Source organism: Crinia signifera, chromosome 7, assembly GCF_055691185.1.
Source record: "Crinia signifera chromosome 7, ASM5569118v1, whole genome shotgun sequence".
Lineage (NCBI taxonomy): Eukaryota > Metazoa > Chordata > Amphibia > Anura > Myobatrachidae > Crinia > Crinia signifera.
This window is the reverse complement of record NC_139223.1, coordinates 28,319,177-28,331,624: the sequence shown is the minus strand read 5'-3', so window position 1 is coordinate 28,331,624 and position 12,448 is coordinate 28,319,177. Positions and strand designations below refer to the sequence as shown.

At 49.3% G+C, this 12,448-nt stretch overlaps 1 protein-coding gene across 6 annotated transcripts in view; it reads right to left on the bottom strand.

Annotated features, from left to right (window-relative positions):
- The window catches only part of CREBBP (CREB binding lysine acetyltransferase), a 63,580-nt gene that overhangs the window by 25,514 nt on the left and 25,618 nt on the right, over positions 1 to 12,448 (bottom strand). For all 6 annotated transcript variants that reach the window (XM_083152698.1, XM_083152701.1, XM_083152699.1 and 3 more), the window contains exons 3-5: positions 1,751 to 1,927; positions 413 to 662; positions 78 to 191 (exon numbers count right to left, since the gene is read on the bottom strand). In XM_083152698.1, coding sequence (XP_083008824.1) covers positions 78 to 191; positions 413 to 662; positions 1,751 to 1,927 — 541 coding nt within the window. The remainder of the gene's footprint in view (positions 1 to 77; positions 192 to 412; positions 663 to 1,750; positions 1,928 to 12,448) is intronic.

Here is a 12,448-nt window from a genome sequence, read left to right as displayed (position 1 = left end):
GGTACCGCGCCGATATGAGCGAGAGCACATGGGTGACCCGTGGCTTGTAATGACGTGACCGCTGCAGAAACACTCACGCTGCTGGTTCCTCTTGTCACTGGCGTTCTTCAAAGGTAGACACACAGGGCAGTCGTGCCGCGTACAGTTCTTCCAGTGTGAAATGATCTGCCGAGAGGAAGCGCAGTGGGCGACTGTGGCGTGGGAGGAGAATGGGACATGTTTAGTACACAGGGATGACCGTACAGACCTACAGGTGACATTACAGACACACCTTTATCTATAGGAAGGAACGACGAGGCTCATTCATTACACAACCCCATATGTAACACTACAACACACTGTGTAGATCTAAGCTTATGAGGAATAAGAACAACAGATCGATGAAAAACTTGGGTCTGGAATATTAGATTACCTTGGCAGGCTTTGCCAGCCTGGCAGTGCGTCATGTGGTTCAGCACGTTCTTCATGGTACGACAGTGGGGTAGCGCGCAGTCCCTCATCTCGCCATTGGCTTGCTCCCGCCGCTGGCACTTGTGAGCATGCAACAGGAGAACCAGCTGCTGCTGAATGAGTTTGCGTTTTTCTGGGTCAGCGGTGGGTCCAGTTCCCATGGACGGGGTGGTTCCAATGCCTACTTGTTGGACTTGAGCTTGCAAGGGGGACTGGGAAAAAAAAAAACAACACATTGAGAATGCCTACGCTAAATAGGAAAAATTAAATATAAAAAAAAAAAACCTTATCCCAAATCATTCCCAGACCGCAGTGTAACAGCCAAATTCTGTCAAGACATCTTTTCTTATACAAGGAGAACCATTGGAGTCATGTTGCACAGGCAAAGAAGAAAAATATTCTAGCGGTGTCAACTATTCTGGGTAGATTCAATTGTCACAGTCTGATACAAGCAGAGACCCGCAATCAGCTCCGAAGCAGAATTAGAAGCGGATGTTGGACATCAGCACTAATGGCTGCCTCAGGGTTGCTTGGGGCCAGTAAATGGAGAACCTATGGGAAGTTTAGCCCGGGAAGAGACCACAGAACCGGCAGGTTACGGAATCTGCCCAATTCTAAAGACATGAGTAAGCTATGTCAATGCTAGAAGTATACCAGAGTTGTCATGTGGTTAATAGATCAACAGGAAAATGGTGGACGAGTTTTTCATGATTTTGTAAAAAAGCGACTTATTCTTACTTAACCATCCCAGTGGCCATGTCAACATCCGCCGACAGACAAAATATATATAACTCATGTCGACCTTTTTTGCCTGTCGACCAATAGTGGTCAACCTATTGACTGCTGACCAAGACCAGGCATAGGCAACTTGCTGTCAATCTACAAGTCCCAGCATGCCGTGCCACAGTTTTAGCACTCCCTAATAACACTGTGGCAAGGCATGCTGGGACTTGTAGTTCCACAGCAGTTGCCGAGCCACAGGTTGCCTAAACTAGACACCGTCGACCTGACAGGAAGCATAACACCAAACAGCATTACAGAATATAAAACCGCGACGGCACTCGTTGGTCAAGATATTAAATTGGGTCATAGACAGTCTGGAGAACATGGGGTCCCAGCCCCCATTGCAGGAAGACCTATCTATGTTACTGGAATCATGTATTGGTGAATGTGACCATCGCCGGGACAGCAGCCCTGACTGGGCGGGAAACACAATATATGTTAGCGGAACATATGAAATAGCGAAAGCAGTTGCTGGCCTGGTCATATGGCGGAGACATGGCGCAATATTAGGTCTTACCATGCTGGGCACGTTGGCCACCGGGGAGCTTTTCATGTCGGAGGGGAATGCTGGAAGGCTATTTGCCATGCCAGGCTTGGTAGGAAGCTGAGGATTTCCCCCCTGGGCTCGGATTTGTTGTCCAGGAGCTTGGTTGAAGGTCTGTCCGAAGGGGCTGCTGTTGCCCTGAAGGCCGATCTGTGGAGGATAAGTGATACGTGAGAACAGACGTGAGTGACCTACGGAAAGCACTAACAATGGAGGCAGATCCACAGCAAGATGGAGGAAACCAACCAGGTATCAGCTCCAGAACTTAACTCGTGAAAGGGGTTACTGGGACCCGCAGACCAGTAGCAACACGGCAATACGAACCGGTAAAAAATAAGGGTTCTTACCGCGCCGTCTTGTTAACGGGTTAAAATCAGGCCGTTTCCCATTCGCACTAATGGAGGAGGCAGTGCCAGCTCTAAGCGCTGCCTCCACCCCGCCCCCAATGACACTCCACAGCTCTGCCCCGCCCCTACATGAGAGCAGCGAACCGGTAATTTTGCTGGTTCACTGAAGTAATCTGAACAGGCCAAAATGCAGGGGCGCACCTGGACCGAACCGTTATAACCTCCCGAAGCGACCCTGCATTTTGCAGTCTGAAAGGGGCGTTATCCGGCACGGACGGTGTAATTGTTAGCACTGCTGCCTCACAGCACAGAGGTCATGGGTTTGATTCCCACCATTGCCACTATGTAGTTTGTATGATCTCGCCTCGCCACAGATACGGAGAATACAGGGATGAACAAGATGGCCACTTCTCGGTTTGTCCGTGGCAGCCTACTTACCACCTTGCTAGCTATATCCCGACCTCCACACAACCTCAGGGGGGTTCATACAGAAATCCACATTACACGCACCATGGGGCTTACTGAGGGCGATATGTACTATTGTGGCATGGATCATGCCCGCACTTGTCTTTCAGCTTTGCCTCTTTACCACAGAGAGCGTCAACATGCATTAACATATCACATGCCAGAATAGGGGAGTGAAAACTGGTATCCGGTCGATAGTTCGGCATTAGCAAGGTCAACAGATACATGTCGACATGAGGTTTTTTTTGGACAGATCACATCGTATGCAGTACACAAATTTGGTGTCCGTGTAACACAACAAACACGGATAACCCATATTCACCTTTTCATTTGTCAACTATTTCCATTTGGTTTCCGCATTGACTGTCAGCCCAGTAACTGCAGGAACCACCACAGCGGCTGTAAGTGTGGCAATGATAACTATGGCTGTCAGCCTGGACTCTCTTCTCCTAGCTGGCTACACTGGGCATGCACCAGAACTCCTATACAGCACGGAGCCCAGTAACTGCAGGAACCACCACAGCGGCTGTAAGTGTGGCAATGACACGATGGCTGTCAGCCTAGTCTCTCTCCTAGCTGGCTACACTGGGCATGCAAAGAAAGACATGTGGTGCAGATGCACACTCCATATGATTAAATCAATAATAGAGGCTCTTGGTATATTAATTGGCCAAGAAATATTTGCCCACCAGCCTCATTTCTGGTGGGTCCCTAATACTAAGAATCTGGGGCGCGGAACCCCAAAAAGGCCAGCATAAGCCAGTCACCCCAGGACAGCACACAAGTGAAAAACTAAGCTATAAATGTGTGTTAATAAGAAAGAAGCAGGAGCTAGAGGTTAAAATGTGTAGTGCTAGGAAGTATAATATTAGTGAAAATAAATAGTGCTAAATAAATGTTAGGGTGTGCCACCCCGAAAGCAACTCGGTTACACCAACCCAAGGGGAGCCGCGCCCCAAATCCATCTCCAAGACTAGCAATTAGTGTACATTTTTAGGTCTTACCTTCATTGTGCCCTCAGTTTGCAGTCTGTGGCTACCAGGGACCAAACTGGTGAACTAATGTTCAGATAAGGCGGGCGGGGTGCTACTCTAAGTTGAAGGAGTCCCAACCTTCAGGTGTACAGGTGTACACAATGTTAGCTTAGGGGGGGGGGGGGGGATCTTAGAATGCACACCCGATTTACATGAGGTGCTATCATGCTGGGACTTGTAGTTCTGCAAAGAAAGACATGTGGTGCAGATGCACACTCCATATTATTAAATCAATAATAGAGGCTCTTGGTATATTAATTGGCCAAGAAATATTTGCCCACCAACCAGCTTCACGGTGGCCTCATTTCTGGTGGGTCCCTAATACTAAGAATCTGGTTCCGCGCCCCAGATTCTTAGTATTAGGGACCCACCAGAAATGAGGCCACCGTGAAGCTGGTTGGTGGGCAAATATTTCTTGGCCAATTAAAAGGGATTTTTGTAAGAACTTACCGTTCGAATCCCTTTCTCTGATATGGTCCTGGTGACACAGCTCAACACTGGGATGTAGGAGGGTCCGAAGGAGCCAGGCACCTATCCTAAAGTTTTAGAGGGTAGGCTCCTCCCCTACTGCATCCCTGGACTCTTCAGTTCATCTTTCAAAGCCACTGGAATACATTAACTCAGTACAAACGCCTGCACATATTATATGCACATTTTATAACAGAAACTGTTAACTTTTAACCATTTTAACATGAACATCATGAAACTTCTGGCATACTTACTGAGCGTAAGGGAGGGATCGCTGTGTCACCAGGACCATATCAGAGAAAGGGATTCGAACGGTAAGTTCTTACAAAAATCCCTTTTTCTCTTTCAATGGTCCTGGTGACACAGCTCAACACTGGGACGTTCCAGAGCCGGTCCTTTGGGAGGGTACGCTCAGGTCTGCAGCTCTCAGCACTGCTCGCCCGAATGATGCGTCCTCCGACGCGAACTCATGGAATCTATAGAATTTGGCAAATGTGTGAACAGATGACCAAGTGGCAGCTCTGCAAACCTGCTCAGCTGTGGCCCCATGTCGAACCGCCCAAGAGGTGGCAACTGACCTGGTGGTATGCGCATTTATTTTGGCCGGTACTGGTCTACCCACTTTGGTGTATGCAAAGGCTATCACAGACCGCAACCACCTAGCAATAGTCTGCTTAGATGCAGGCCAACCAATTTTGTGTATGTCATACAATACCAACAATGTGTCAGTCTTCCTGACACTCTTCACTCTGTCCACATATATGCGTAAGGCACGCACAACATCCAAAGTTCTCAACTTGTCCCTTTTCTTAGAACCCTCTGGGGGTTGAAACACAGGTAGAACTATCTCCTGATTTAAATGGAAGGTAGATACCACCTTCGGTAAAAACTGAGGCACTGTTCTTAAAACAGCCCTGTCATCATGAAAAATTAAGAAGGGAGATTTACATGACAAAGCTCCCAATTCTGAAACTCTTTTAGCAGATGCTACTGCTAACAAAAACACTAGCTTCCACGTGAGAAACTTAAAGTCAGCCGACCTTAAAGGTTCAAAAGGTGCCTTTTGAAGGCATTCCAAAACCAGTGATAGATCCCAAGGTGCTACTGGTTGCTTGTATGGAGGTTTCAACCTGGATACTCCTTGTAAAAAGGTTTGAATTTCCGGCAAAATGGCTATCTTTTTCTGGAAATAGATGGACAAGGCCGAAATCTGCACCTTCAGTGACTGAAGGCTTAGGCCCGATGAAAAACCATCTTGTAAGAATTCCATCATTCTTGATAGCTTAAAATGAGATGTATGAGCCTTTCTTCTCTCACACCATCGAATGTAAGTCTTCCAGACTCTATAATAATTTGCCGAAGATACAGCTTTTCTGGCTTTTATCATCGTCTGTACTACTGCCTCAGAAAACCCTTTTCTTTTCAAAATGGTGGTTTCAATAGCCAGGCCGTCAAAATCAATCGATCGGAATCCAGGTGATTGAATGGGCCTTGTCTTAGAAGGTCTGGTCTCAGAGGTAGTCGCCATGAGTCCACAGACAACCTCTGAAGCCTCGAGTACCAGGACCTCCTTGGCCAATCTGGGGCCACTAAGATCACTGGAACCTTCTGCCCCTGTATTTTCTTCAGAAGTCTCGGTAACATTGGTACTGGTGGGAATGCATAAAGGAGATCTCCCTGCCAGTGAATAGTCATGGCATCCACTGCCTCCGCCAGTGGATCCCTCGTTCTGGCATAAAACCTGGGCACTTGATGGTTGACCCTGGATGCCATCAGGTCCACATCCGGGATTCCCCACATCGAGGTGATCTGGTGAAACACCTGAGGGTGTAAGCTCCATTCCCCTTCCTTGAGCTCCTCCCTGCTCAGGAAGTCGGCTTCTATGTTCTCTATTCCTGGAATGAATATAGCCGATACAGCTGGAACATTCTGTTCCGCCCATAGGAAGATTCTGGACACCTCCCACATGGCCAATCTGCTGCGTGTACCTCCCTGGTGATTCAGATACGCCACAGCTGTGGCATTGTCGGTCTGAATCCTCAAAGGGAGGTTCTGTAACCTGTCTCCCGCCAAGGAAATCACTTTCCAGACAGCTCTCAGCTCCAAGATGTTGATCGGTAACGCTGATTCCTCTGCCGTCCACAAGCCCTGAAGCCTGAGATCCAGGACTACTGCCCCCCAGCCCCTGAGACTGGCGTCGGTAGTTACTACCAACCAGTCCCAGGTCTGTAATGACCGACCCCACTGAAGGGAATCTACTTCTGTCCACCATTTCAAGGATTCCTGAGTGTCCGAAGACTGCACTATCATCTCGGATTTCATGGTCAAAGTGTTTCCTGACCAGGCTGACAAAATGTTCCATTGGAACCTCCGAGAGTGGAACCTGGCAAATTGAAGCGTCTCGAATGACGCCACCATTTTCCCCAGGAGCTTGAGGCACCTCCATACTGAAATGCTCTGAGCCCTGAGAATCTCCTGGACTAGGGTGACCAGATCCCTGGCCTTTATCTCCGGGAGGAAAACCCGATGAAGATGGGTGTCCATTATAACTCCCAGGAATTGGAGTCTTTGTGACGGTACCAACTGAGATTTTTGCAAATTTAAAATCCAGCCGTGAGCCTGCAAAAAACTGATGGCCTCTGCCAAGTGACTCTGCAGCATGGCTGCTGACTCCGCTTTGAACAGGAGATCGTCCAAATAGGGTATTACTGTGATTCCCCTGAGCCTCAGCACCGCCGCCATCACTGACATTATCTTTGTGAATACCCTTGGCGCGGTTGCTAGCCCAAAGGGTAACGCCCGGAATTGTAAATGCAGGTCTCCTATGGCAAACCTCAACAAGGTCTGATGCTCCGGGTGTATAGGGACGTGCAGATATGCGTCCTGGACATCCATGGACGCCAAAAATTCTCCCTGGTCCAGACTCAGGAGTACTGACCGTAGAGACTCCATTTTGAAATGGTCTACCCATAAATGAACATTTAGAGACTTCAAATTTAGTATTGGTCTGAAAGACCCGTCTGGTTTGGGCACCAGGAACAGCGTGGAGTAAAAGCCTTTCTTCCACTCTGTCTTGGGGACTAGTGTAACCACCCCTTTTTCCAAAAGGGAGTGCGCTGCTCTCACAAGAGCTGTACGCAGCCGTGCCTCCTTTGGTAAGGATGTGGGAATGAACCTCTTCAGAGGTGGCCCTCTGAAAGGGATTTTGTAACCCTGTGTTATGATGTCTAGCACCCAGGCATCCTGGCCTAGAGAAGCCCAAGCGTCCCTGAAGAGTGTGAGACGCCCGCCCACTTTTGTCACTGTCGGGCAAAGCCCCTGACAGTCATGCAGAGGGTTTATCCTCTCCTTTATTGGCAGGCTTCTTGTGAAAAGAGCCAAATTTTGACTTTTGTGTCTTGCCTCTAGAGGGCTGAAACCTTCCCCTGAAAGACTGTCCTCGAAAGGACGCACCACCTCTAGGGGAGGGCCGAAAGGACGGCTTAAAAGCAGAAAATCTGGACGTCTGCTTTGCTGAGGAGGCCGGCAGGAATGTACTTTTGCCGCCTGTGGCCTGTTTTATAATCTCCTCTAATTCAGTACCAAAGAGTACCTTTCCTTTGAAGGCTAATGTTTCCAGAGCCTTCTTGGACTCATTGTCTGCTTCCCAGGCTTTAAGCCAAAGCACTCTCCTGGCATTAATGGAGACTGTGGACACTCTGGTTGCCATTTTAATAGCTTCCTCCTCTGCTTCAACTGCATATTCTGCTGCTGCCTTAATCTTTTCTGCAAGCAGTAATGCACCCGGGTCAGCCTGCAGCATGGTGCATAATTCACCAGCCCACTCTATCATGGCCTTAGAAACCCAGGCTGAAGCAATAAGGGGTCGTAAGGTAAACCCCACCCCTTCAAAGATAGCCTTGAGGTTTCCCTCCAGCTTTTTATCCACAGAATCTTTAAAAGCTGCACCGCCTTGTACTGGTAATACAGTAGCCTTGGACAAACGTGCCACTGAAGCGTCCACAACTGGGACCCTTTCCCAGAGCTCCGCATGAGACTCTGGCATGGGGTACAGACTAAGGAATCGTTTTGGCATCTGAAGCCTCTTATCAGGAGTTTTCCAAGCCCCTTCTAACAATTCCTGTAACCCCTCATCTGAAGGAAAAGTAACAGCCTCCTTCCGCTGTCGCTTAAAAACACCTTTAACAGGAGTCTTATCCTCCACAGTCAGCTTTAAAGCCTGCTTCACAGCTACAATGAGATCCTCTATACCAGCAGCAGAGTTCTCTTCCAAATCATCACCCTGATCCCAGGGGATGTCAGTATACTCTCCTTCCTCTTCATCTACCACAGTAGTTAAAGCATAAGACCTTCTAGGGGTCCCTGCCACATCATCCATTTTGTCCAGCATTTCACTGAACCTGTTAATCCCTTTTGCAGTATCCTGCATCACCTGGATAAGTGCAGGATCTGCCTGGGTAAGAGGCAAGGAGCCAGACGACTGCTGAGATGATGGCATAGGTCTCTGTGATTCTACCAGCCCATCACTCTGCCTGTCCAAAAGCTGCACCAAAGCGTTTACTGACCTGCCTAGGGCCCTGGCCCACGCAGGTTCCATCTGCTCTGCCCTATGGGGATCACTGCCCATGGGTCTCACATCAGCGCAAGTAATACATAAGCCCCCCTTGGCCATCTGCTCAGGGACAAACTTTTGTGTGCAAACATTGCACGCGCTCAGTGCATTAAGGGCTCCCTCCCCCAAAACCACAGCCTGATGCTCAGACATGATGCAAGTGATAAATGTATATCTATCAGTATACACAGTGCAAACAATGTACAAGCGTTTATACAGAGCAATGCACCCAGTCACTTATCTGTCTGTTGGTTTCAACTGCGGGGAAGCGATGCCCAGGAAATCCAAGTCACTCTGCCAGGATCAGTAAGCCAGCTCAGCTCCGCTGCAAGCGTTCTGAAAGGCGCCAAAGTCAGAGTGAAGGAAGAGACCACAGGTCCCTGCTGCTGCGGGGTCCGTGACCTTTTGGCGCCAACCACCCCCAGCAAGCCGCTCCTTAGGTAGGATTTCCTAGTTCCAGTGTCTCCCCCTCAAATGGGGATCACTTGGAACATGCCTGTCACAACGCTGCTGTCCTCTCATCTAGGAGCTCAGCGTGTAAGCTCCGCATAAAATGGCCGCCGCCATCACGGAGCGCCTGTCCCCCATGATCCCCACCTAAACGTGGAGCCGGTTTCAGGGTACTCCGGAGCCCAGGCAGCCTTTTAGAAAAGGCTATAAGCGCTGCACAGGGAGACCAGACAGTGTCTCCCCTGTGCACAGTGAGCTGACAGGACGCGCTTCTGTCAGCTCCTGCTGCGCAAGCAGTGTGAGGATTCACTATGAGAATCCTCACACTGTGCCTACCTAGCTAGGGTAAAAGTTAATAAAATAATAAAAATCCCCTAACTACTCTAATTCTTCGGCTGCTCCTGCAGCCCTTTAGAATAGCACCCACTCCAGTGGGCACCTAACACGAACTGGAGAGTCCAGGGATGCAGTAGGGGAGGAGCCTACCCTCTAAAACTTTAGGATAGGTGCCTGGCTCCTTCGGACCCTCCTACATCCCAGTGTTGAGCTGTGTCACCAGGACCATTGAAAGAGAAATATACCAAGAGCCTCTATTATTGATTTAATAATATGGAGTGTGCATCTGCACCACATGTCTTTCTTTGCAGAACTACAAGTCCCAGCATGATAGCACCTCATGTAAATCGGGTGTGCATTCTAAGATCCCCCCCCCCCCATACACTGGGCATGCACCAGAACTCCTATACAGAACCACTACCGTGGCTGTAAGTGTGGCAATGACACCGATGGCTGTCAGCCTGGTCTCTCTCCTAGATGGCTACACTGGGCATGCACCAGAACTCCTATACAGAACCACTACCGCGGCTGTAAGTGTGGCAATGACACCGATGGCTGTCAGCCTGGTCTCTCTCCTAGCTGGCTACACTGGGCATGCACCAGAACTTCTATACGGAACCACTACCGCGGCTGTAAGTGTGGCAATGACACAGATGGCTGTCAGCCTGGTCTCTCTCCTAGCTGGCTACACTGGGCATGCACCAGAACTCCTATACAGAACCACTACAGCGGCTGTAAGTGTGGCAATGACACCGATGGCTGTCAGCCTGGTCTCTCTCCTAGCTGGCTACACTGGGCATGCACCAGAACTTCTATACGGAACCACTACCGCGGCTGTAAGTGTGCCAATGACACTGGTGGCCGTCAAATCCCATAAGACCTTTCATACATAGGCTGGGTCACCCTCTTGTCTATAGGGGTCACTATGCACCCCCGTCATTTAGTAAACATCTCCACAGTAATACATGGAGGACAGTGATACCACCCGCTGCCCCCACCACCTACTGACTATCAAACATCTACCTAAGAGCAGTAATTGCGCAGCCCCAGACATAACCTGGAATCGAGGCCTTAAGGGGCCCATACACGGTCCGTTAAACGGATCCGTTTGGGTCTTAATTAGCACGCTTCGCATCGGATCGCATGCCTAGTGCATGTGGTGTGCATGCACTGTGATCCGATGCAAAGTTTAGGTAGTACAAAAAGTATGTGCAGCACATACTTTTTGTACCGTACTATGTGATGCGCGGGAGCGCGCATTGCATAGTACAAAACGGACGGTCCGGGAACGGACCGTCTATGGGCACCTTCACAGTGAGTTAGCCACAGGGGCTTACTGCAGGAAAGAACTGACCGCGTCCAGCACTTGAGCCCGCAGCAACTAACTGTATTCCACCGGGTATGGTTCGACCAATTCAGGAGGACATGCATTGGGTCAACCACTGAAGGTCGACAGCCCTTAGGTTGACATACGCATTAAGGTCGACAATGGGAGGTCAACAGTCAAAAGGTTGACATAAGTTTTTCACGTTTTTTTTGGCCCGAATGGAGACCACCTAACTGTACCGCTGTGCTCAAACTGCTTCAGGCACACCATTATATTCTCCCACCACGCCGTAGTAGATGGGCGGGCAAGCAAAAACGCCTGCGGGCACACACACAAAAAAAAAAAAATCATCTCAAACCTTTTTTACTCTCGACCTTCCCATTGTCGACCTTCCAACCCTGTTGACCTACCATATGAACACACAAAGGGTATGCTTAGGTCAGAAGCCATTTCATCTACCGGTATGTTTTTGGCGTGTGGGAGGGAAAACTCACGTAGAGCGCACTCAAACTCCGCCCAGATGGGCGCCTTTCCTGCTCATCGTCTGCTCTATGCACAGTGATGATCGCTGGGCTGAAAATCGCTCCGTGCATACACACTGAGCGATTGTTGCCCGTCCAATCGTTTCTCCCCGGGGTGGACGGAATCCATAGCAGGACACTATGGAAAGGGGTCCACCCCGTCACTCATCTGCAGGTAAAACCAACAGATGAGCTGTGGCCGGAGATGATTAGGGAATGCGCATCTGCCGTACACACAGGGCAGCTCAAAGTCTCCCAGTGTGTATGGGCCACAAGTCTGGAACTGAACTCGTCACCGAAGGGCTGTTGGGAAACCATGCTGACCGTTACACCAACCGTGCTGCCATCTTTGGAATAGAACAGGTGCCCAATTTTGATTTTGTGCGGATGAATCACCTTGCTGACAAATGACAATGTCTATGTAAAGTGATTTACATTTGCAGAAACCCCCGGTTCTAAGCAGCGATGTTCAGCGTTCTGTCTGCACATGTAAATACCTAGTGCGCAGGTAACTACAGAGAGACAGACAAAACCCCTAAACCATAGCAACACAATCCAAACTCCTTTTATCATCAGATTAGGAATCGGATTGGTTGCTATGGATTCACGGCCTTTAACTGCCGTTCACAAAAAGTACCACTGAGTCACAGGCACACAATAGCTGCACCCAGCGATCCTGCGTGTCCCTATGAGATAATACGGCTAGTACTCAGAGGGGGGGGGGGGGGGAGATGTTCTCCCTGGTGTCATCATCACCACCAGAACAGCTCTTACTCCCCTTTCAGTTGCCCTAGACCCCAATGTATTCGGTTTCTCTCCATAAGCCCCTCTGAAGAAATCCATGGGGGCAATTCAATTGTTTGTTTATGTGAGGCCTGGCCAACGGGTGGCTCCCCAGCTGTTGTGAAACTACATTTCCCAGAATGCACTGCCAGAGTTTTAGCCTACCTGAGACAGGGCATGCTGGGACTTGTAGTTTCACAACAGCTGGAAAGACGCAGGTTGGCCAGACCTGGTTTATGTGCTTAAGGCCATACTCAATTTATTTTTGAACGCGCTGATCTTGCCCAGAGATTTCCGGTTAAAACCACTCAATGCAAAAAGTGCCATT